This window comes from Pleurodeles waltl, chromosome 3_1, assembly GCF_031143425.1.
Source record: "Pleurodeles waltl isolate 20211129_DDA chromosome 3_1, aPleWal1.hap1.20221129, whole genome shotgun sequence".
Taxonomy (NCBI): domain Eukaryota; kingdom Metazoa; phylum Chordata; class Amphibia; order Caudata; family Salamandridae; genus Pleurodeles; species Pleurodeles waltl.
This window is the reverse complement of record NC_090440.1, coordinates 610804075-610831270: the sequence shown is the minus strand read 5'-3', so window position 1 is coordinate 610831270 and position 27196 is coordinate 610804075. Positions and strand designations below refer to the sequence as shown.

Here is a 27196-nt window from a genome sequence, read left to right as displayed (position 1 = left end):
TCTGTACCAACTCAAGACAATGAAAGAGACTTATTGCGCTCTCTCAGCCTTAACAACTCTGATCAGTAATTACTTGCCCCAGCCAGAAAGTACTGAATTTGAAACCTGATTTGAAAAGATAAATTAGCTAAAGCCAGCACCAGGACTGATAAACAGAAGATTAGGTGTTTACTAGCAGCTATGTGCTAAGTAAATCTGGAGGAAAAGAAGCATCAAAGACATCAACCCTATCAGCTGAACCGAAAGTGGGGAACAGACAGAGTCAGCTGGGGTGGAACAGAAGCTTGCATGGCTGAAAGCACTGAGAACCATTTATATTTCAGTGCCCAAGATTTCCATAAAAATATTCAAGGCACTTCAACTGCTACAAACTCCAGGATTTCTGACAAATGGAACATCACACAGGTTACCTGGCATAATATTCTTCAGGTTTAACCTACAGCCAGTCCCACACCACATCTCAAATAACAAACATGAAACTGATGCGATTGTATGTTTTGTTTACTGTGACTGAAGGAACATTCTGCATTGAGGAAACAGGAACCATGAAACAAGCATATGCAAAATGCAACCTAACAAGTTTATAGTTATGATGCAAGCGTTGAAGCACCAGTGGGAGACTGGCTGTCTATATAATGTACATAAATGACGTGCACTGTGCAGAGTCTACAAAATCCCACCTTGGTTTACAGGAGTAAAAACTAGACCACCCGATGCTCTAATTTTTATGGTAGCAGTTAGGCCAATCTTAGAGAAGTACAAAGCATTTACTGTGTTCACAGTATCAATAAAATGGACACACACTCAAAGAAATAACTCAAGACCAACTTACAAAACAAAATACTTCAGATTTTTATAAATTTTTTAAGACCAAGATCATTCAAATCGGGTAAGTACTTTTTACGTTATGGTTTTTTAAAGTTTAGAAAATGTCTTGTTTTTGTGCGTAATTATCCACCATAGGAACCAATTGGAGAAAACTTTAAAAATACATGTAAAATCAGGCAATGCTTTTACCAGTGGCTCTTTTTGTTTTTTGGTCGAGGGTGTCAAGAGTTCCTGTGGACCAGCTGGGGAATTTCAGGCGATTCCTGATTTTGGCAGGAGTCGTGCTGGAAAGTCCTTGGAGCTGGTGCAGGACCACTGGGGGGACCACTTGGAAAAGCAATGCACAAGCAAATTGCAAGGTGAGTTTGTTGGGTCCCCCTGGAGTGTAGAGTTCGCAATGGGTGGGGCACCCTTGCAGCACTGCTGGTTCTCCAGTGCAGGGCCCAGGGAGGCCAGGTGCAGAGAAGATAGTTGAGCCAAGAGCTGTGCGTAAAGGTGCCCTTGGAAGCAGAAGGCAGGTCACTTTGAGGGTGGATTGCAGGTCAGAAGAGCCACTTTGGGGGGTGGTTCTTATGTGTCCTGAAATCCCTCAACTGGGACTTGCTCCTGGCCCTTTGGGAGTCTGGAGTGCACTTTTCTTCTGGGTGCCCGATGTTGCAGGTCCAGTAACTTTGGCCATTGCATGGTTCAGCCACTCGAGCTGACAGTGTCACCAAACTTAGCACACTTCCAGGATTTGTCCTCCGGGTCCATTGGGTAAAATTTGGTCTGGCTGCTGTGTCCGGTTCCTGAGTCAGCAGCCGGTCAGTGAAGTGGACTTCACTGGTCTTTGCTCCTTTGTTGCAGGGAGTAATGCCTTCACTCTGGAGGGAGACCTTTGGCAATTTTCAGAAGAGTGGACGTTCTCTGGGGTTTTGTAGAGTCCGTCTATGTCCCTGCAACCCCTCAGCAGCGATTATCGAGTCCTGGGAGCAGCAGGCAGGGCTTGGCACCTTTTTCTTGGTGCATCAGGAATACAGTTGTCAAGCCTTAGGTCTTCATTGTTGCAGGCCTTTTTGTGTCCTTGGAATCTGATCTGCAGGTGTAGGGGTGCCCAATAAATACTGCATTAGTGGGCTTTTAGGGGAGTACCTAGTAGCGACCAATGGGTCATCTACCTTAGGGTTGCTACAACCACTATGTGACCACTTCCTGTGGGCAGAGGTCACTCCCCTATCCCTGATAGGCTATTTTCCTGCCGTGCAAGATGGAGGAAAATGAAATGGAGAAGTCATCTTCCATGCAACACCTTAGGAGGGGGGGGCGCAAGTTAGGGATGGCCACTCCTCTTGTCCTTTGTGCATTTTCCTGCCATTGCTTCCACCCAAAGTGGGGGTTTCCAATAAGGGCAGCCATCTGCTGGGGTTCGACTTTCAAGGTTGGTAAGCCCTTTGGCAGGGTTGTCCACATTTCTGGGGTAAGAGATGTAACACCTCTGCCCAGGAAGGGCTTTGTTCTCTGGAACCCGAGAGCACAAGCTCTCACCCCAGGGTTCCAGAATCTTGTCTGGCGGTGGCAGGCTGGTTGTACCGGCCAGCAACAATGCCAGGGTTAGTTAGCTTTTGCAGGGGATCACCTCTAAGGTGGCCCCTGGGTACATTTTGCAATAAATCCAATACTGGTACCAGTTTGGATTTATTTTCCTGAGTTGTTTGATACCAAATAACCCAGGGTTCAGTGTGGCCACCATGTAGCTGCAAAACCCGTACTGACCAGTGTCCAGCACATGCAATTAAAATGGCTGCCCTGTTCACTTACTATGTCCCAGGTTTGACAAGAACACAGTTAGGGCATATTGCTCATGCATCCATGCCCACACATGCAGTATAGTGCACCCTGTCTTAGGGCTGAAAGACCTGCTAGAGAGGTGACTTACCCATATTGCATGCAGTGTGTAGTGGACAGGTCATACGCTGTGTGCCATATAAGGTTTGCATTCTAGGATTACACCAGGACACTCAGCCTGCAATGGCAGAGCTGTATGCACTTGGATGCATGGTCATTGAGGGTGGCACAATCTATGCTGCTGCCCTCAGGGTCCTACCCTTAGTACCCCATGCCCAAGATCTTGGAGTTTGCGTCATTTTTTAGCGTGGACACCTACCTTGCGTTAATGATATGCAAGGTAGGCGTTCCCGTCTAAAAAATGACTCCAAGGCATGTGCGCCTTATTTAAACTCCCGTGCAAAAATGACGCACGGGAGTGGGCGGGTCAAAAAAAATGACGTCCAGCCGCTTTTGCGTCATTTTTTAACGCCTGGTCAGGGCAGGCTTTAAGGGACCTGTGGGCTCGGAAGGAGCCCAGAGGTGTCCTCCCATGCCCCCAGGGACACCCCCTGCCACCCTTGCCCACCCCAGGAGGACGCCCAAGGATGGAGGGACCCATCCCAGGGAACTTAAGGTAAGTTCAGGTAAGTATTTTTTTTATTTATTTTTTTGTGGCATAAGGGGGCCTGATTTGTGCCCCCCTACATGCCACTATGCCCAATGGCCATGCCCAGGGGACATAAGTCCCCTGGGCATGGCCATTGGGCAAGGGGGCATGACTCCTGTCTGTGCTAAGACAGGAGTCATTTCAATGGGGGTTGGGATTTAAAAAAATGGCGCAAATCGGGTTGAGGCCAATATTTTGCCTCAGACCTGACTTGCCCCATTTTTTGACGCCCAAGATCCATTTTCCCCTACGCCGGCGCAGCCTGGTGTGGGTCATTTTTTTTGACGCACACCAGTCAGCTGCGCCGGCTAACGTCATTCCATAAATAAGGCGCCCGCATGGCGCTTTGGAATGGCGTTAGCCGGCGTTAACATTTTTGACGCACAACTGCGTTGGCGCAGTTGTGCGTCAAAAAGTATAAATATGGCCCGTAGTTCTAAAGGGAGCTTTGGCACTGTCTCCTATGGCAAGTGGTGTGGTACCAGAATATCAGTGTCAGATATTATTCGACATAAATATTGGGTCCTATATATAAATTACAAAAATATTACCCAATTTGATTCAATAATAGAAAATCTACACCGATGTGACAATATTTTTGTCAACAATATTTATGACAAGATATTTATGCCAGATGATATTTCTGTAAACAACATTCTGGTATACAACCCCTCAATTACAACTATAAATGCCTGTACACATTCCCAGGGGGTCCGCAGGCCTGGGCTTCTGGACAGAAATACTTGCATGCTTTTATATTTAAGACTTCATTTGTGCAGCAGTTTTTAAAGCACTGCAAAGTTCCCTGTAAAACCGGCAGCTTTAGGACAAAAATAAAAACGTCAAGATAACTCTGGTGGTTGATGTTCCTGCTGGAGAGAGATAGTTTTGTCTAGTGGCAGTTTTGGCTCATTTAAGGTATCGCAGGTGGTTATTGTGCCTGCTGCAAAGAACATGTATCATGCAAGAAAAGTATTTTATGTGCATAGCACAGTGGGTTACTACTTTTGTCACAGAGAATCTTGTGTTACTGTGCAGTTTATAAGTTACAATGGTAATTTTATGAACTGTTATCAGAGTTGCATCCAAACTGCGGGGCACAAATTAGAAAGTTTGTTTTTTCTCAGTCTTTCATTAACATTATGCTGCTAAACATGGTTTGCTTGTGTAGAAATACATTCTTATTATTAAAAACAATGCTAACCAATGTGATATATTCTGAATCTAGAGTTTGTGCTTCTCCAGGCCAAGCACTCTTAGAAAATGCCTACCAGTGTTGATCACATATGAATCCTACACCTTTTAGTCCCCTGTAAAGTGCTCCGACACCCTACACTGGTATGCGAGGTGCTATAAAACAAATCAATTACATTTGACAGAGAGGCTGTGGAGATATGAGGGCCTTACGATTTTATTTCCTTTCCTCACCAAATATTTATGTGAAAAAGCTTTCTCAGATATTATGTACCTAAAAAATAAAAACAGAAATTGCTTGGGAAATGTAGAATCTAACCTGAATAGTCAGGTTTCCTAAATACAACCAAACATTGAAAAGTTACTGGCCAAGATGCGGCGCCAACCTTCCCATTAAAATTCTATCGATTTTTGCATATTTTGTAAATATAAAATAATTATATCTTTAGTAATTCAGGTATTTGTTTGGTGTGTACTTTTTTGTGTATTTTGTGTGAATTACTGTTTTAATGTTTGAAATTTAAATTGTACAAATTGCTTGGGGGTCCCCGGCATCCAGTATTGATTCAGTGGGGGAACCACTGCTTTAGATGGCTAAAGATATCGTTCACAATCAGGGTGCTCCCTATTTCACACGCTAGGAACAATCTGCATCATGCGGCTACAAATATAGACTGAGGAAACATTAAGAAATTACCACATGTCCGTTTTATTTTTTTACTGAAGAACTATTAAGGATGACTACAGCATAATATTGTATTTAAGAAGAGGCAGCACATGTCAGAGAAGAAAAGGGACAAGCAAGGGCCCATTCTTTGCAATAGATGCATCATCCCACCACACTGCAAGAAATTGTGTCCTGTCAATAGCTATGAGCCAAGTGCCAATTTCCAATTACTGCCCACCTCCAGGAACACAGTCATGTGTTTGTTGCTGTTGGACAAACCTCTTCCAATAATCTCATTTATATCGCAGGATTCTCAAGCAAATATAAATCCAGAAACAAATATATTTTGATGGTAGAAAATGTTGTAATAATATTGCAGGAAGCATGGTCAAGCAAGCTCTAGGAGCTAGAGTCTTACATGCCTTTCATAAGATTACCCACCTCTAGTATAATATGCAGAGGAGTAAAGGGAACTCAAGTCCTAGAGGGATGTGCTAAATTTATGAGGAGTCCAGTCAGCACAGCTTCAAAGATGCTGACATTTTAACTGTCACAATCACTATAGTACAGAAGTTTGAAATCCCAACAGTTAACCCTTACCAAAGGCCAAGGGAATTACCGCTGCTCAAAGCATCTGTGGAAATCATGCACGTAACCCCTGACAACCGGAGATGATGACATTTACGAATCTTGCTTTTGGAAGCAGCTGACTCTAACGCCAAATTAGGTAAACAGGGCACAGCATTGAAGCACTTGAAAAACGAAATGCATGCAGCACAACAAGTGCCCCCATGGTTTCCCACCAAAGAACGAGAGGCCCTCTTCAACACCATTGAGATACATTGCCTAGTTGCAGCAGTGATTGCATCAGAGGACTATGCTAGAAACATCATTACTTTCAGCTCGAATGCAGGAAACATGATGGTTGTACTTTCTCCTTCTCACTCAGAATGGCAAGATCGCAGAGAAGAGAGAGCACGCACAATGTCTTACAGAGCACGCTAAATGCTTCTGCTGGAAAGGTCCGGGGAGATGGATGTTCAGATGAACTAATCAATATGGCGATCAGGACCAAAACTACATTCATTTGGTCCAAAAGTAGATACGAGAAAAGAAAGAACAACTTCTGCTATCGTTGGGAACTCACCTGTACCTGGAAAAAAATTGAAAAGTAAATGCATGAAACAGAAAAATGTCATCAACATGAAAAAATAATCCATTCAAGCACAGAAATGATAGGATAGCGCCAAAGAGAACATTTTCTTGGTATTCTTTAATTTCTCCCAAGTTTTGGATTTAGCCAACATAGTTACACTTTGAACCTAGAATGAAATGACAGGGTGATGTTGGTAGAGATAATTAAGCCCATCTTAGCAACATATGTCTCCCCAGCTGAGGCTTCGCCTGATTCGGGACATTTCCAGGAGATTGCGGTCCAATGGAGGGTTAAAGCGAGGTTGATTTTAGTCCCACCTTGAGCAGTCTATTTCCAATTACATCAGTGACACAGTCAAAGCAGTAATGGTGACTTCTCCAACATTGACATCTCTTGTTCATATAGAGTGATAGGCGAATCAGTCTGAAGCACGTAAACCAGCACAGCACCAGAGAAACAAATGGATGTCGGTAAAGTGCAAGGTTAATAATGTGGAATTGAACTGAAGAAAATCAAAAATTAGAAAATTAGGAAGAGCTCCCAAACGAAACTCAGTATAAATGGAGTCAAATGCCCACAAAATGTGTCCATAAGGCAAGGGTGGTGGAGCATAATGTAGAGTCTCAGCAGGATACAAAGGGATTTACCTCATTAGAAGTTTGTGAAAGTAGCAGTACATACCTGGTCATATTTATTCAGACCCATTGGTTTCCTAACTGCACATTTCCGAAGAAGCAAATGGAGAGGATGTGAGTTACGGCCACAGCTGCTAATTTGTGAACCAGGTTTGAGTTTTGGCGTGGAGTCAACATTCAGCGATTCTGGGCAAATCACTTAATCTCCCTGTGCCTAAAAATGAATGAAACCTTGTGTAATGTTACTGGTGTTTATGTACTTCGGGTCGGGTTTCCGCTATATACAACTGGAAAAAAATGTGGCATGGAGAAGATGGAGTTCAGAGGTCCAACTATAAAGCATTACAATAGTTTAAATGTGACAACACTAACACAGAAATTGCCCTAGCATGGACAACTTTGGGCATAAAGGAAAGGATCAACCTGCATGAAAGGAAATAACGGTGCCAAAGGCATCACATGACAAGTTTCACAAACCTAAGGTATAACCGTCTACATAACAGTCTTAATACGGCAGGTCAACTCTTTAATCTGTTACACAAATTTATGCTGTTCTGGATGTCCCATACTTTACCTTTGATATTGTTTGTATTGTTTGTTGTTATACTGTATGTTTATGGCTTAGTTGACTAATAAATGAATATCACCAGTTATAATACTTTCATTAAAAAAAAAACTCGGTATGTGGCTCTGTAGCTTACGAAAGCTGGGGCTGGTCCAAAAAGCATTATTCCGTTGAACCCTGCAAAAGGACCACCTACCAGAGAATTCAGGCAAATACCCTAAACTTACACTTGGCACTTAGAAACCCAGGGAAGAATAAATAGAACTGTTTTGTCACTAAAGTAGTTTTACTGCAAGAGCATTACCACAAGCACCTAATCTCACCTACACTCACTTCCAACAGCAATTCAAATATTACCTTGGAAGGCATGTTGTGCACTTTCAAATATCTTGGCCCTGGTATCGTCGTCTTAAATATATTATTCCCCGTTTGTCTATTCACCAATATCAGAATTAGTCACAGGCTTTTCAGTTTAATAAAATGGCCAGAGCATGACTCTATATGACATACATCTCTGAATGCATGGTTTTTAAATTACCTAAAATAATGGCATACAATGGTTTGGTGATTCTGCAACTGGGAGGCTACCTGATGCTATGCTATACATCCTAGAGTCTATACATTTCAGCCAAAGGGGGTTCTGTTTCCAACATATACTTTATTCAGTGCATCATGGCACCAGTGGCAGGCCCAGAGTTACTCCGATGCTGAAACAGTGCGTACATCCAAGGTACATCCTTTCACATACTCCACACATTACTTCATAGACGAACACAGTTACTGGGTCCATTGTTGAATATTAACCTGGTTTCTGATAAAACTCTTTCATATCATTTGAATGAGCGTGGCAGACTTTGAGTGGAATTAGACTCCTCTGATAAACTCTTCCCTTACTCACGGATTTCAAAATGACATAATGAGTCTTTGTAAGGTTAGATTCAAGAGCAGAAAGATAAACCTTTTCAAACAAAAACAGTTTCCGGGTGAGAGTCTGATGCATGGATTTCTTCTCGGCGAGGGTTATCATCTACTTCCTAATGTTTTAGCACCCTTTTGGTAGAGCAGCCCTTAATCTTTGTTACTCATGCTGAACTTCACAAAGCACCATGTAGTGATCTATTGTCACCTATTGCAAGTTCTCCTGTTTGGAGAGACAATGGGTAAAGCTGGTCTTACAAATCTAGGCAGGCAATGTGTCCTTGCCTGGCACGCTCCGATGAAGGGCTCCTCGAAGGGCTGGTCGCTGCTTGTGTTTCATCCATCCTATCTCTGTATCAGAGAAGATCCTGGTCATTAACGTCAGGTCACCGGATTGGTTAGCACACAGTATTGACATCATCTGATTGAGGAGACATGCTTCCTTCTTTGTACTAAGAGCACACTAGGAAGTCATCATGAGGAGGAGCTCTCATGTGCTTCATGATGTCAGAAAGCACCCTGCATGATGGTTCTGTCTCCAGAGTACACGATTGATCCAATAAAGTGTTTTGAAATATTCTGCTTGGCACTAAGCAGCATTTCCATAAGCATTAATTATTTTCTAAAGCATCTATCAACAAACAACCGTTTTGTATAGGACGTATTTGTTTTTTTTTCAGGCTTGGCATTAGCCCCTTAGTCGAAAATGGTTCTGGTGAGTACACGGTGTGTTTACACACAGACTTCTTTCTAGATATAGGGTCTGATTACAACTTTGGAGGACGGTGTTAATCCGTCCCAAATGTGACGGATATCCTGCCCACCGTATTACGAGTTCCATAGGATATAATGGACTCGTAATACGGTAGGTGGTATATCCGTCACATTTGGGACGGATTAACACCGTCCTCCAAAGTTGTAATCAGGCCCATAGTCTTTTGCTGCATATAGTTGAAAGTTTGGGCCAAATGGGTAAAAGGTGCAAGAAATAGATGTAGAGGAAGAGGTCCGTGAAAGCACTGATAACAATGAACTTTTAACGTCTCTTTTCAGCGGTACCTTCTACGGCATATTCTCTTTCCTTCATCGATGGCCTTTCAGCTTCGAGTTCGGTCCTCCCCACTTCATTCGATCAGACCATGGTAAGGACGCAGCACGCACACTTGCAGACGGTAGGCTATGTACGCCATGATACAGCACACACCTTTTCTACCTGGTGCCGAAGAGCTTGTGATTCTGCCCAAAATAAGCGCGATGATAACCGGATGGTTGAGGTACCTCACACCAGCTAGTCCCAATCCTCTCTCCTACACACAGGAATAGCCATAGTGAAAGACAACTGATTAAGTCATTCAAAACTATGATGTCTGGGGATCTCAAAGTTATTTTAGCAGCTTGTGAAGTTGCTTTGTTGGGCTGCTTTCCATACAACGTAGTAGCAAGTGCAGATCAGGAGACTCTGGGTTTGGCATTGAAGCGCTGTCATAGGTCGACTGACTAATGTAATGTTTTCTTGTGGTCAGTTATTGTGACGTTTGAGTATGTGAAATGCTCAAAATATAACTAGTTAAGGTACACCTAAGCACGCTTGTAAATGTGAAAGATGATAACATTGATATTTATAACGTGTTCCTTCGTAAGGTATTCTGAAGTCAGAAACAATGCAATTAACTTCTTAGCAATACCTGGTTTTGTACTTTTTCTGCAAGCATTTCTCAAACCTAGTCTGTGCTTCATTCAGTGAGCTGCCTTCAAGCTTTGAAGTGGAATCGGATGTGAATAGTAAGTGCAGCCTGTAGATCTATTGCAACAGCAAAGGTCTGAGTAAAATGTTGTATATTTTATTTTTCATGAATATGAAATGCACTTTGAGTTCTGTGTTTAATTTACTGACTGCATGTACCAGTGGTGGCTGGTGACATTTCAAAGTGGTAGGCCGCAAAAGTTAGGTACGACTTTTATGTAGAGGACAAAGCAAGCAATCATAAAGGACAAACATTGGGTCTGTGGAATTCTCCTCCCGAGAAAAAAAAAAAAAAAAAAAAGATTAGCAAGTGGTGCATTTTAAAGCAAATTAATTTTGTCAGAAAGCAAGTCATAGTCTTGAAATATTAAACACATTAAAAACTGTCCCATAACTTATTGCAATAATATGCATTAATATGTTCAACAGTTACGCTAATGTGCAAATTGTACAGCACAACAATGTCAGGCCCATTAACATGTGTGCTTGCCGATTGTCTTACATTGCATGCAAGTCTTTAAGCGGTTTGAAAAAAATAGGGGCTCTCTAAAAGGGAGGCTGTAAAATACATTTCTGTGATTCCCATAGTTTGCCACCCGACCAGTATTTTGGCTTCTCTCTGAGATATTAATGCATCCAGATATATCACACAATAACTGACTTACACCTAAAACCTGCCAATACTATTGGCTTTGTCAGTGGTTGTTAGCTGTTTAAGATAAATGAGTAAAAACAATGATTTGTTATAAATAAACAACATTTGGATTCTCAGATTGTGGGACTGTGATTTAAATATTGTTGAGGACTGTGGGAAGAGTAGATATAATAGTGTTTTAGACTCTTTTTTTTATTTTTTTTATTGGCAATGTGCATTTCAAGAAGTCAATTTTAATAGTGATTGCTTTGCTGTTTTCTTCCTAAAGAGATAGGCGCTTTGATAATTTTATAAGCATATACGAACTTCTGCACCAGATTACCAAATCCTCGTGGTCCAGTTACACAAATGTTAAATTATAAATTAGAATATTTGTAAAACAAATGTGCCACTCAATGAGGTATTATTTGATCCTCTGTCTTGTTTGCATAGGCCTTTTCATTGGAAGCACATTGTGCAAAGCAATTTCATGTAAAATGAGATGGCATGCCAGGCTGGGAAGAACTTTCTGACCCATGCTCCAAAGGTACACAGCAGGGTTTGGCTTTCAACCACCAAGCATGAGGACGGTATTTAAATCGCTAAAACGTTTGGATGGAAAAGGACTCGTGCAAGCCTCTCACAGCACTTAGAAGCGGTCAAATTAAAGGCCAGCACAAAATACTCATGAATCCAAAAGATAAACCTTGAAAAGTGAAAAAGAAAGCTGTATCGTTATTTTAACCACCAATGAAAAACAGATAATAACTCCCTCTCACCAAAATACAAACAGCCACAGTGTGATTTATAGTGAAAAACGATAAGCATACTTACACACATTGCAAGCTGACTGCTCGTCTGTGCCCGAGCTTGAGGCTTCCTGTGTGCCAAAAAGCCCATGCTGACGTGCTCTTATGATATTTACTATGTTAAATACCATAAGAGCTACACCAGGATTGGGTGGGCAAGGCAACACAGCGCCCCACTGAAGAGACAAAGTGCAATGTTAACTGGCCCAGCCCCTGCCTTCTAGGCATAGTGGCTTTTAACTGAAAAGCCTCATGTGCGCATGTCATGCTAGCCTAGTCAAGAGACTCGGCCAATCTGTCATGCGCACTTCCAAGTACACAGAGAGCCTGCAGCTCTCCATGGGAACAGTCACGTCCCCTCCCTTCCCAAGGGTACAGGACGAGGAAGTGCAGCCCAGCCTGCCTCAAAAGTCACCAAACTGTATGCAGTGATTTTAATATGCACCAACACAACCAAACAAACATCAGAATTCACATTGGAATGGATAAAATCAGTGGGTCAACGCCCTTCCGCTCCTTACGAGGAGCCGCTGCTGGCACGTACCCTCTTGTTTTCCACTTTTCTCCTAGTTTAGGAACTTGAGCTAGTCACAAAATAGAAAACAGCTTAAAGAAAAAAAAAATGGTAACAAAAAAGTTTAACATTTTATTAATGGATTGCATTTTTGGGTGTGAATTCATGGAGAAGAATGTAAAGGTTAATAGCACAGAACGATATGGTCAGAAACCTGGTTTGTACAATTCTTAAGTGAAGGAAGAGAAGAGACAGGGCAGAGGCATGTAAACACCCAAAGAGTGTAAGTGCTATTAAAGGGGAAAGGACAGCTACAGCTAAGAGAGTTACATGCTCCAAATCTATAAATACCATAGAGGAGCGAGAGGGACATATGGTGGATACATTTATGTACTTCGAGGGTATAAGTACTGTATGATGGTGAAAGGGCAGACAGAGTAGAGGTATTTAGGTACTTTACGGAGTGAATGGGCAGGCTTGGTAGAGACATTTAATCACCTTAAAGTATAAATCTGATTTGGTTGCCATCTTAAGCCAGGCACCCTTGTGCGCAAAGGCCTGCTCACCTCGTGCTCCACGCCTTCCATAGACTTCAAACAGTGTGAGCTATTTTTGGTGGATTTTGGTGTTGCTGACTACTGTTCCATTTCGATCATTTGTTTCTAGGTGCTTTGGATGAACGCCTGATAATTAGTAGCCCCACCGTACCATTTAGTTAAGTGAAAGCATGGAAATCCTCCCTGGAAAAACAAGCGTGGTTTATATGATGACAAAGTGAACTGGCAAACAACTGTATTTCCAACTTCCATAAAGTTCATATTCATTTGAAAAAGTTACCAAGCTGGAGACTACAGACATGTATTTCATAGAGAGATGGCGGTATTCAGTCTACATTTGCAGAGTGGTAATAGAGCACTACACGGTACACCTTCACACACGACCCAGTTCTAAGCTCAATGTCCAAAATACCAAAAGAGGAAGCAGCCCCTTTGACTGTCTTGAAATATCAAGATGTAAGAGGCTGATATGTGCCCACTGGCCAACAGCCTTCTTGAATGAAAGGGTGGAAACTTTGGACTGTGAGGAGGAGGACCAGGACTCAGAGAAATGAATATTCTCCAGTATTGGGGTACCTTTCATAGATTCACATGCTTAAATCATTCCCCGTCATTGAAGTGGAAGTCCCACGGTACATAGAAAGCAGTAAGAAAGAAATTGTCTTTTTTCTCTTTTTTTTTTTTTTTTTTTAGTCAATGGCAAAAATACACCCACTTTCCTAGCTTATTAGCTTCATTGGGAAAGGCCCAAAGTTCAGCCAATTAGGCGAGACCACCCCTTTAGAACACTCAGCACAGAGGCTCAGTCTCTCAGATTTTCTACCGCACGTCGTGTGTAAGGGAGTCTCCCTGAGCTCTGCTCAGTTTATTTTCTCTTCAGGAGATATATTCAGCTTTCACTCTTAGCCTGGCTGTAGTTCTTTCTTCATCATGTCTACAGCTAGGAAATGTTTATTTAGACCTTGTGGTACCTGTGGGAAATTAAGACTTAATTGTGAAGACCCTCACAAGGACTGTATCTACTGTCTCCATCCTGAACATAAAGTCAAGGATTGCAAGATCTGCAGAATATTTCCTAGTAAGACTCTCAGAGACAGAGAAGCCAGGCTCCTGCTTTGGCTACAAAAGCGGAAGTCCAGAGACACTTTGTCTGAGGAGGAGGACAGTGATGCTTCAGTGGCCTCAAAGAAAAGGAAGAGGTCTGTGGAGAGTTCCTCCCCCAAAACCAGTAAGTCAGCCAAAAAGCTGCATGTGTTCAAGGACAGAGCTGAGGAACATCCATCAACTTCCAGGGAACATAGGGGTAAGGTTCGTTCTGAGCCATCTACTCCAGCTACCACATCAAAGAAGTTCAAGAAATCCTCAAGTTCCCTACCACGTCGACTTCCAAGATTTCCACACCGTCGACGGCACCGTCGACGACCGCATCGTCGATGACAGGCTTTGCTTCATTGACGACTACAGCAACTGCCACATTTACAGCTCTGTCGTCGGCAATGATTATGACTTCTTCCGCATTGTCAACGTCTACAATAATGTCGGTGAGTTTAAAATACGGTCCCTCATCTGCTCAGATCATCAAAATCTTTAAGAGCCCGTCGACAAGGAAGAAGATGAGGTCTCTATCGTCGACGCACACCACGTCGACATCAACAAGTAAGATGCGAAGCTCTTTGTCAATGATTCCACTGATGGCCGCAGTGACGACGGCGCGAACATATGCCATCGATGGCATCGCCGATGACACCAGCTCCGTCAACGACAGCTCCGTCGACGATGGCTCCGTCAACGACATCACCATTGACAGCAGCTTTGTCGACGCCCGCACCGTTGACGACAACACCATCGACGACCGCACCGTCGACAACAGCCCTGTCGACGGCTCAATTTTCTGAGTCTTCAACCAAACAATATGGAGGATCTCCTTTCTTGCCTCAAAGGATTCTGCCAATAAGGAGTAAATCTACTCACCTGTTGCCTTCTCACACATCACCTAGTAAGGTGTCGCCAGCACCCCCACAACATCTGTTTGCTGATGATGAGGAAGGGGACGATATATATTCAGATGACGGCCTTTTCCTGGTGGCGCGTAGTCCTTCAGAACTGCGCATTAAATGTCAGGAGGAAGATGATGAAGAGGAGAATGATCAACTCTATTTACAACAACAGGCACAGAGTCACACAGAACCTCAGGAGTTGCAACAGGAACAAACTATCCAGATGCCTGTCTCCTTGATTGCCAACCTTCAGCAGATGATGCAAGATTATTACACTAGATTTCCTCGACCTAGCTCCACTACTTCGGTCCAACCTCCACCCACACCGCTGACCACTCCCATTCAGCCATCGGATTTCAGGGGATCTATCCCAGTCCCATCATCTGCCCAGGATATTGATCCACCTTCGTCAGATCACGAACAGGAGGAAGGTGAGATACAGGACTCTGACGCGCTAATTCAGGAATGGGATGACTATCAGATTCAGATGCCATCCCCTACTACACCACCGCCGGTCGACTCTCTACCGCAAGACATTGGTGGTTTCCACAGTGTAATGGAGGGAGCAGCAAAAAAGATTTAAACTGCCCATAACATCCAAGCAATCAGACTGTTTCCTCTATGATTTCAAGGAAGACACTAGAAAGTCAGTAAGAGCAATACCTATTGTCGACTTTATTTGGGAAGAAGGGCTTAAGGTCATGCAGAGCCCGTCTTCAATACCAGCGGTGCTACCAAGGGTCGAAAAGAAGTACAAGCCACCAGATAATTCACCAGCTTGCTTGGGTAGTCACCCTAAGCCAGACTCCGTGATGTCCCACGCAGCTCAGCGAAGGTCCAGGAATCCGTCTTCTCCTTTAACTGCGCCCCCGGATAGGGAAGGGCAACGGTTAGATTCAATTGGCAAGAAATTCTCGACTATGGCGCCACCATGGTCAGAGCAGCGAATTCCCCGGCAATCCTGGGAAGATACGACCGTCAAATGTGGTCAGACATATCACCGTTTATAGACCTGCTGCCTGAGCACAGTAGAGCGGAGGCGTGTAAGATATTACAGGAGGGTGAGAAGATCTCGGCTGAGATGATAGATTGTGCCATCGATGTCTCGTCTACGGGGTTCCGCCAGTTAGCTGGGGCGGCTGTACTCAGACGTCAGGGGTGGCTGAAGGCCACATCGTTTCGCCCAGAGGTGCAGTTAAAGATCTTAGACATGCCCTATGATGGTGAACTGTTATTCAGTAAGCATACTGATGATGCTTTGCAATCCATTAAAACAGACACCGAAACAGCCAGATCCCTGGGTACAGTTCAGAAGACAGCCCTTTCGAGGAGCGAGAGGAAGAGGGCTCTATTCTTACAGAGGTGGCTCACACCAGTACCGCCAATATTCATCCTACCAAGGCCAATTTCGCTCCACCATTGGTCAACAGCAGCCGCATACTTATCGGCAACCACCATCTACACACTTCCAGCAAACCTCAAGAGGAAAATCTGCTTACAAGGCCAAAGAAACAGCAAGAAAACACTGACCTTCATCAGTTGCCTGCACCTAACCCCTATTCCAACTCTCTGATAGGGGGCAGAATTTCCGATTTCCTTCACCAGTGGTCCCAGATTACATCCGACAGATGGGTCCTCGATATTGTCAGCAAGGGACACACACTAGAATTAAAACAGCCTCCCCCTCACGTACCACCCAGGGGACCCCCACCTACCCATCTAAAGGAACTCCTAGTGCAGATTGCCATCTTGATGGACAAGGAAGAAATAGAGATCATACCAAGGAATCAGAGGGGAGCAGGTTTCTACTCTTGCTTCTTCCTGATACGGAAAAAGATAGGAGACTGAATACCTATTTTAGACCTTCGTTCTCTGAACAAATTCCTCAAGAAGCAATCATTTTGCATGATCTCCCTTCAAGATGACCTACGCTTACTCAACCAAGGAGATTTCATGGCGTCCTTGTACCTCCAGGACGCGTATTTCCACGTCCCCATTCATCCCAGTCGCAGGAAATTCTTACGGTTCAAGGTTGCAGGCACCCTTTATCAGTTCAGAGTGTTACCTTTTGGCCTCAGATTGGCCCCAAGAGTTTTCACCAAAGTCCTGGCACCAGTTGCAGTCTACCTCAGGCAGCGAGTGATTCAGGTGTTCCCGTACTTAGACGACTGGCTAATAAAAGCGAGAACGGCTCTAAAAGCGGCCAGGGATACAAGAACATGCTTATCTTTCTTCAAGACATTATGCTTAACAGTAAATTATCCAAAGTCTCACCTAGACCCTTCACAGAGCATCACCTTTCTAGGAGCCGTCTTGGACACGGAGCAAGCGAGAGCTTTTCCTTCGCGTGACACACAGAAAAGACATCAAGCTCTAGTGACCCGTCTCAGCAGAAGAAAGTCCGCTTCTGTTCGGACTTACAAGTCTTTTCTGGGGATGCTTTCTTCATGCATTCCATTGATAGCAAACTGTCGTCTCCACATGAGGACACTTCAGCAAAAATTGGATATTCAATGGAGGCAAATAGAAGGATCTTTCGATGATGTAGTTCAAATAACTCCACCAGCGAGGCAAGCTCTAAAGTGGTGGAAGGACACCCCTCTCATCCCCGAGGGTCTTTCCTTCCTGAAAGACAAACCAGTGCACATTATAACAACGGATGCGTCCTTGAAGGGATGGGGCACACATTTGCAAGACCTATCAGTAAGAGGAAGATGGTCTACACAGGAATCAGCTCTCCACATAAACAGATTAGAATTAAAAGCAGTTTCCTTGGCGCTCAAAGCCTTCCTCACCAAGATCAAAGGTTCCTCGGTGTTGATCAAGACCGACAACACCACAGTCATGCATTACCTCAACAAGCGGGGGGGGGTACAAGATCACAGGCGCTGTCTCTGCAGACACAGGAACTATGGCATTGGGTGCTTCGGCATCAGATATCAATCAGAGCGGAACATCTTCCGGGCATTTCCAATACTTGGGCGGATGCCTTAAGCAGAAACCGACCCTCCTGTCACGAATGGGTAGCTCAATCAGATAATTCTCGACTGTCTCTTTCGTCGTTGGGGCAAACCCAGTCTGGATCTGTTTGCGACAACAGAGAACAAAAAATGCCAACACTTCGCAAGCTGGCAACCGCAGAGAGGGTCAAAGGGGAATGCGTTTTTGATAAAATGGTTAGGGATTTATGCCTACGCTTTTCCCCCGCTCCTGCTCATTCCGAGACTTCTGCAGAAGATGAAGAGGGAACCATGTCGGCTTCTATTGATCGCTCCCAAATAGCCGCGCCAGTTTTGGTTCACAGAGCTTCTACTACTCTCGGAACAGCTTCACATGCGGCTGAGACCAACACCAGACTTGCTAACGATGAATCAGGGGCAGGTCCGTCATCCCAACCCGACTTTTCTTCGATTATCGGCCTAGCTCCTGAATTCAATGAGTTTGACAGCTTAGATATCCCTGCAGACTGTCGAGAAGTGCTTGCCTGTGCCAGAGCCCAGTCTACAAATAAGACGTACAAACTAAAGTGGAAAAGGTTCTGCATATGGTGCAAAACTTCTAATGTTCATCCTCTGAAGTCTTCTCCAGAACAGATCCTTCCATACCTGTTACACTTAGCGAACTCAGGTCTCTCTCATTCGTCTAGCAAGGTGCACCTAGCTGCCATATCTCATTTCCACCGGACGGCAGTACTACCATCTTTATGGTCATCCAGAATAACAAAACAATTTCTAAAAGGCTTGTTCAGGATGTTTCCTCTGATTCAACGTCCTCCACCTTCCTGGCATTTGAATATTGTGCTGTCCCAATTGATGAAGCATCCATTTGAGCCTATTCACAAAGCAGACCTGAAATACATCTCTTGGAAAACGGCTCTCCTTCTGGCCCTAACTTCCGCGAAGAGGGTTAGCAACATCCAAGCATTCACAATCTCACCATCCTTCCTGCAATTTAAATCAGATATGGTAATTCTGAGAACTAACCCAAAATTCATTCCCAAGGTACCTTCGAACTTTCATTTGAATGAACCATTGATTTTGAAGACATTTTTTCCGGATCCTCGAACTCCAGCAGAGTGAACATTACATTCCCTAGACATTAAACGATGTCTGAAATTCTACATACATAAGGACTAGCAGCTTTCGTAAAGCTGAACAGCTGTTTATTAGCTATGGCCAAGTCACTAGCGGCAATGCTGTTTCCAAACAAACCATAGCACGCAGGATCTCTCCTGCCATACAATTCTGCCACCAGCTAGCGGGAAGACCGCTATCATCCAATGTCAAGGCACATTCCACTAGAGCAGTGTCTACGTCAGCAGCTCTATTTGTAGGAGTGCCACTGAACCAGATATGCAGAGCGGCGACGTGGACGCGTGCCCACACCTTTACTCAACACTACTGCCTGGATGCTACTGACAGGATGGATGCCGCGGTAGGACAAGCAGTGTTACGCAATTTATTTGCATAAGGTGAGCCAATAATCTTCTTTACCCACCATCCTTGAATGTTAATTCCACACTGATATTTATCTTATATATATAGATAAAGTAGATGTACGTGTATGTCTTTAGATATTGTTAAGGATATCTAGCTACCTATATAACTTAATATATAAAGAAATGTAAAGAAAGATGTTTTCTGATAATTGCAGAACTCAAACATCTTCTTGTACTGCTGACTATTCTGATTCAAGCATGTGAAACTATGCAAGATACCCCAATACTGGAGAAGAAAATAAGTTACTTACATGTAACTGTGGTTCTCCAGTATTGGTATCTTTCATAGATTCACATGCGACCCACCCTCCTCCCCATGGGGGCTCACCTCTGTTTGACTCTTGAAGTCACTAGTGTGGGAAAAATCTGAGAGACTGAGCCTCTGTGCTGAGAGTTCTAAAGGGGTGGTCTCGCCTGTTTGGCTGAACTTTCGCCTTTCCTAATGAGGCTAATAAGCTAGGAAAGTGGATGTAATTTTGCCATTGATTACAAAAAAAAGAAGCGAAAAAAGACAATTTCTTTTTTACTGCTTTCTATGTACTGTGGGACTCCCACTTCGACGACGGGGAATGATTCAAGCATGTGAATCTATGAAAGATACCAATACTGGAGAACCACAGTTACAGGTAAGTAACTTTTTTTCTTAGATGTTAGAAACCAGGTCAAGACCTCCTTGTCCTGCTTTCTTGTCCTACTCTGTGCTTTGAGACAGTACCACAGCAGACAATACAGTGCGACCCATGGGGCCATAAAAATATAAATAAAGTACACAGCAACACAGAGTGAACTTTATTCTAATATTGACAACTTAGGAAACAGCACTCTCAGGTGGCAGAACACTTGATCCAAAATCGGAAGGAAAAATCCCCACCTGAATATAACCTGTAATAAATCATGAACGTATGAGGTACTGATCAGCTGAAGTATAAGAAAGAGATAAGACAAGGCGAAGCCACTGACAAACAGTTGAAGTAGATCCTTGCCGAAACACAAAGGTTACAAACAAGGAATACGCCATTTTAAAGAAGCTTTATAGAGCAGGGAAATAGAGTTCTATGAAGACTTACCTCTTCCGCCAAGGAAGAAAATGGATAAAAAGCAGATAAAAGAAGATCTTGAGAGCTGTCATCCCTCAGATGAAATTGTAGGTAAAAATGATGGTCTGGGGTGAACAACTTCTTTAGCAAGCAAATTTTTTTTTTCTCTAATGGAGAATTACTGTGTCCCCCAATAAACCTCCATGAACATATCACCTCCAAAAGCAAAACATAGCAGAAACATAGCTCGAAAGCAGGATCTTGGAAATTCAGTAAAACTAAAAGAAGGTTCCAAGGGGCCACTGAACAGTGAACTACTCACCACTGTGTTAAACGGTTCCTACGAGGTTAGTACGACTGTATTATATCAACAAGTACTTAAGAATATAGAGACTTAGGGGGTCATTCCGACCCTGGCGGTAAAATCCGCCAGGGCCGTGAACGACGGAAAGCACCGCCAACAGGCTGGCGGTGCTTTCCTGCCCATTCTGACCGCGGCGGTAAAGCCACGGTCAGATTTCCCCTGTCTGGGCTGAATCTCCATGGCGGCGATGCAAGCAGCGCCGCCATGGAGATTCCGACCCCCTTCCCGCCATCCTGTTCCTGGCGGTTTTTACCGCCAGGAACAGGATGGCGGGAACGGGTGTTGTGGGGCCCCTGGGGGCCCCTGCACTGCCATGCCACTGGCATGGGCAGTGCAGGGGCCCCTTAACAGGGCCCCAGCATGATTTTCACTGTCTGCTTAGCAGACAGTGAAAATCGCGACGGGTGCAACTGCACCCGTCGCACCCCTGCAACACCGCCGGCTCCATTCGGAGCCGGCTTCTATGTTGCAGGGACTTTCCCGCTGGGCTGGCGGGCGCTCCTTTGGCGGGCGCCCGCCGGCCCAGCAGGAAAGCCAGAATGGCCTCCGCGGTCTTTTGACCGCGGAGCGGCCAAATGGCGGTGACCGCATGGCGGGCGGCTACTGCTGCCCGCCGCGGTCAGAATGACCGCCTTAGTCTTCTTATATCGTCAGTAATGTTGGTTTGTTTTGTTAGGCTAGCTCAAAGTATCACATCTAAACCCCTAACCTGACCAGGGTAATAGATGTTATTGCTAACCTCGGGCATGATAACTCTGATTCTCAAGGAATTTGTGGAAACAGCTCTAACTCTTTTGTTTGTTACTCTTGCATATCCAAGATATAAACAAGAAAGATATGGAAATGCATTTTAAAAAACATTTATTGAAATGACTGTATTCTTGCAAAGAAAACATGAGCTGCGATAATCAAGCCAATAAGACAGATAGTTGTAATAAGCATTATTAGAATGGCGAACAATATAAACAATTGAACCATGTTAATGTTACTAATGTAACCTTACTCCTATCTGTTATTAATACTATAATAAAGAGAGCATAGCAGGAGTACCCTCTGCCAGATTTATTGGGATAGTTTAACCTCCATACCTTAGTCTTATGTGTTAGGAAGCTGGTCTTTGTGTGCGGGCTACTTCCCTTCGCAGGATGAATGTCGGAGCCAGCTAGGCTGCATCTCAGTCACAGTTCAGAGCGGTTCCATGATAATCTCAGCATGAAGTGCTCCTCTTACCAAACTCAGCATGGATGATGTTTATATAATAAAACACTGTCCTTATTGCAGTGCGGCAGAGGTGCAGAACAGCTTCTTTGGTTTATCTAAAATAAACGGGTTGTCTCCAGCAAGAACCGAAAAAGAAAACCAGGGCATTGCATTCTTATTGTACGACCCTGGAACTAAGGCCCTGATTTATACTTTTTGGTGCAAAACTGCACCAACTCAGTTTTGCACTAGAAAGTTTAGCACCGGCTTGCACCATTTCTGTGCACCAGCTGAGCACCATATTTATGGAATGGTGCAAGCCGGTGCAAAAGGTAGGCTAGCGGCACAAAAAATGACTTTAGTTGGGTTGGGTTGGGCTGGCAATATGGGAGAAGGGTTTTTTGCACCAAAACATGACGTTAGGCAGGTTAGAGTAAAAAAAAATGACTCTAACCTGCCTAGAGTCATTTTCTGATGCAAAACCATCCATACCAAATGACTCCTGTCTTTGAAAAGACAGGAGTCATGCCCACCACCCCAATGGCCAGCACAAGGGACCAGGGTCCCCTGGGCATGGCCAATGCACCCAGTGCCATGTAGGGGGGCCCATTTCAGGGCCCCCAATGGCACTTTAAAAAAGAAAATACTTATGCGTACTTACCTAGGATGGGGTCCCCCATCCTCCGCTGTCCCTCTGGTGTGGGTGGGGGTGTCCCTGGGGCCTGGGAAGGGCACCTGTGGGCTTATTGCATGGTGTTCCACCATGGAAATAGGCCCACAGGTCCCCTAACACCTGCCCTGACCCAGGCTTTAAAAAATGGGGCAACGCAAGCCTTGCACCATTTTTTGACCCCTCCTCCCGCCTGTGCACCATTTATGCACTGGAGTCTAAATATGGCTTTAAGGCCATAGAGGCATTTTTTGCATGGGAACGCCTACCTTGCATCTTATTAAGGCAAGATAGGTTTCCAATTCCAGTAAATGACTTTAACTCCATAAATTTGGCACAAGACGGGTCTAGCACCAAAGTATATATATGGAGTTAGTTTTGCACCGAATTAGAGTTTAAAAAAATGACGCTAATTCGGTGCAAACAGAGTATAAATATGGCCCTAAATGTGCAGACTACAGAGCAACAGTGCCTACCAAGAATAAATGCGTATGTAGCACATCCTCGTTTTGGAGAAAAATATGTAAAAAGACACAGTTAAAAAAGATGTCAATCTAAAAGAGTAATCTAAAATGGAGACTAAGTACATGCCCTACAACAATTGAATATAAAAGAAAGATTGAAGAAAGAAAGATGCCAATCCTGAAACCACCTCTACTTCAGACCCCCTCAATTCTTGACTGGCTGGTATTTGACTGTGTTAAACCTAGGAGAAACCTGTTCCTTAAAAACGTCAATAATCTGTGGTGGCACAAGAATAAGTTCTTATTTCTTTAAGCAAACACCAGCTCTCAAAATGATACCAATGACGGACAAACTTAATAGCAACCTCCACTGAACAACCCTGAGCTTTAAGATGTAGCCTTTCAAGTGCAGTCTGCCAGCTGGAGACAATTGTGGGAGGATCCTGGAAGGGAAAGAATTCTGAGCAGTGAAGAAACAGGTGGAAAACTCTAGTGGGGCTGATAAGACAGCTGTGGAAACAGAGGATAGCAATGCCACTGAGACCAACATGGGACAATCAGCAGCACCTCTACATAATCATTTGGATCTTTTGGAGAACCTTGGGGATCAGAGTGAAGGTAGGGAGTGCATACAGATGACAGGGACTAGGTGAGAGCGAAAGAGAGCATTGCCCCCATATATATTCAGACTGGAAGCCAGACTGCAAAGGTTTGAAAGTAGAGTATTGTCTGCCAAGAAAAATAGCTCTAACCACGGTTGACTGAAGAGATCACGTATCTTCTCAAACAAACTGAAACTGAGCTAAAGAGTTACAGAGGAAGGAGAACATGGGTCAGCCCATTGCCCTTCCAGGAGGAAAGACTGCAGAGAGAGAGGAGATGTGTCTCTGGCCACAAACAAATATTCTAAGCCAGAAGAGACAAACCCAGAAGAATTGCCACTCCCTGATGGTTAGTATAAGACTGCACCACCTGATTTATCATCCTGATTCATATGACATATTCTCAAGAAGGGGAGACAAATGTAAGTGTGCTCCTGAGCAACAGCTAGTTTAATCCAATCCAATGGTTCTCTTCTAAACTCCAATAAAAGGACTTGAAAGAACTCCTAATATTGCTAGCCACTCCCCTTGCTAGCATATGTTGTGATCATCAGAGAAGGAGAAAGGGTCCTTATGGCCTGAAATGCAGTCAGACTTGTGACTAACTTTTGTTTCCTGGCTACCAGAAGAAATGCTTGACCCAAGCCTGTGTGAAACAAAGTCCTTCTAAATTGCAAATAATGAGAAGGAGTGGACTGGAACTTATTTATATTGAGACGGAAACCATCATCATGCACACCTGTTGCATCTCTTGTCATCCATTAGAAAAAGGAGAAGCAGCAATTAGCCAGTAAGCCAAGAAAGGACATGCTTGGATTTCCTGGGAATGAACCGTACACACCAGAGGTGCTAAGATCTTTGTGAAAATCTGTGGCACTGACACCAGGCCAAATAGGCGCACTTTGAAAGGCACTACGAAGCCCATCTATTACTGCAAACACAAGTAACAAATGCACTGAAAACTTGTCCGCTTTCTAATGGACAAATAATACGGAACTTCTAACTACCTAAATGTTTAATATAACCTAAAGAGGGATATGCGAGAAAAGGAAATCCGCATGGTTAAGCTAATTTTGTCTATCTGAGCATCCATTCTCCACATCAGCTCTTCAAAGTCAGCATTGTATACTTCATGCCAGCAGCAGTGCAGGACGACGTGGGAGATGGCAAGCAACAAAGCAGCAGGGCGCCACAGCGTTAGTGAAAAAATAATAATTCGAAAAAAAAACCTCTATCAAGCAGCCAGCGCTAATGCTGCAGCACAGTTGATTGCAGATGTGCATTTTAATTAAATGGCCTTCAGCATGCCAAGCTCCTATGGATATTTGGAGTGTACTGACAATTAAGAGTGCAAACCTACATTACCTGTCGATATGAAATTTGACAGCAAGCAACTTTTTACACTACTTACTTTTACCTTGCAGGAAATTAAGTGCAGTCAATTAAATTCCCTTTGTGTGCCCTAGCGTACCATGGGAGGAAATACCGAATCTTGCTCAGACTCTGTCGTTACCACCAGGAGGTAAAAGGTGTGTGATAGAAAAACAACCTTTTCTTTCCCAGTGCCCACAAGATTGTCACATGAATCTTCTCACTTTGAAGTCAGAGAAAGAAAAGTAAACACCAACCTTCCTCGGAAGACAGAGCCTGACATTTGAACTGTCTTTGAATGCACACCAAATGTGACAAGATAACAACAGGATTTAAAGGCCTGTTTACAGAAATTCAGTACTGGGGGAAGAATACAGTAAACATGCTTTGAGCTAAGAAAGGGACGAACTCAAACTGGACAGCCTAAAACAAATAAAGCCAGCACATAGAAAGCAAGCAAATGTAAGTCACAAACCACTTTCTGAATGTCCCTAAAATCTTGTTAGCAAACCAGACAGGTGCAGCTATGTGCTGGGCTTCACCCTAAAAAGGACACCAATAATTAGGACCCCCAAATGTCAGACAGGTTCTCTTTCAGCCAGTTACTGATGAAACAAAATATCTGATATATACTTCTACCTGCTGATTCTTCATCCGTAGATTCATTGCCTGTAGAGTAATCCCATGTGCCAGACAGGATCTGGAAACTTCAAAACTCTTCAAGTTGCTGGTAGAAGGCGCTGACTTCGTATCAGAAACAAATGTGATATCGGCAGACGTCATCAAAGCCATATATTCCCCACCCAGATGTAACACCGTCAGTTCCTATTTTTTCCAGTCAAGACAGTCTGGGAAAAGCCCATCTCAGCACCAGCAGTCAACAGATTAGTGGCAAGGCACTACCACCCTGCACCAGAGAATCCATCCTTCCTCTCTGCACACCTATCACCAGAGCAGTTAATCATTCAAGCTACCTGCCCTTCAGGACAAGTAGGGGGTACCTTCCCTTCTATCCCTTCAGACAGGAAATCTAAATAGTTGAAAGCATGGGGAAAGAAGATGTTTTCAACAAGCAGTATGGTACTAAAATCACTTAATACTACCTGTCGTCTAGCACGATATTCACATATGATATGGGACAGGGTTCACCTGGTCCCTCCATATGTTCCGGAGCACACGAGGTCACATTTTCAAAAGGTCATCAGAGATGGCCAGACACATCATGACACATCATCAGTTCTGCATTGGACACTGCTATTTCCCTGGTGCACAATATGGGGACTTCCTTCTCTCTGCAGGGCCACACCTAGCATCGGACCTCAGGTTTTACTTCCAATGTACAAGCCTAGTTTATCGACCTGCCCTTCGATGGAGCATGCCTTTTTGAGGACAAAGCTGGCTCATCGTTAGAGCAGTTTAAGGCTAGCACATCCACAGCCCAGTCTTTGGGACTCCCAACAGCCAGATCCTCTCTGGGACTACTGTCAGTTTTGATGCTTCCGTGGATTTTCCAGAAGGTTCTTCTTTTGCCAGTGTTGGTTCTTCCAGCCCCAACCTCAATAACCCCCAAATCCCTTGGTCAACCAATACAAGGGTATTGCCAGAGGTAAGGACCATGGATCCCACCAACAAACCTTCTCCTCCTCTTCCTCCCACCCATCTCCAGGGAGATCTAGTTTGCTCCTCCACTTCCACACCGAGCATGTGTGTGTGTGGGACAGGGGTTGTCTTCCTTTCAATGAGTCTGGAAGGCCATTACTTCAGACCAGTGGGTTCTTCATATAATAGAAAGGGGGTATACCCAACCCTTTTGTCTGGCTTCAACCCTTCTCCCCCCCCCTATTTTTCCTTTCTGCCAGACCATCTTACCTTTCTGCACGAGGAAGCTTCTCCTGAAAGGAGCAATGGAATTAATGCCAGAGCAGGAGAATGGGCAAGTATGTAACTGCACATATGTTCGTATTCTAAAGAAGGCAGTGGTCTGTGTCCAATCCTAGACCTTAGGGACTTGAATTTTTTCATGAGGAAAGAGAAGTTCAAGATGCTAGCTTAGATCTTGTTTGGATTGGAAGCGGAAGACTGGATGATGTCTCGACATGCAGGACACCTATTTCAATGTTCTTGACATACTTGCACTTTGTGATGGGCTCTATGCATTTCCAGTTTGCAGTACTCCAGTTTGGGTTGACATCTGCACCTCAAGTCTTCACCAAGGTTATGTTGGTAGTTGCGGCCCATCTCAGGAATTCAGGAATTCCCACTGCACCCTGACAACTAGGTGATCAAAGCCAGATCATCA

At 44.1% G+C, this 27196-nt stretch overlaps 1 protein-coding gene across 3 annotated transcripts in view; it reads left to right on the top strand.

Annotated features, from left to right (window-relative positions):
* Window positions 1–27196, top strand: part of LMNTD2 (lamin tail domain containing 2) — a 111522-nt gene that overhangs the window by 65205 nt on the left and 19121 nt on the right. For all 3 annotated transcript variants that reach the window (XM_069223068.1, XM_069223066.1, XM_069223067.1), the window contains one exon: window positions 9490–9578. In XM_069223068.1, the coding sequence (XP_069079169.1) occupies window positions 9490–9578 (89 nt within the window). The remainder of the gene's footprint in view (window positions 1–9489; window positions 9579–27196) is intronic.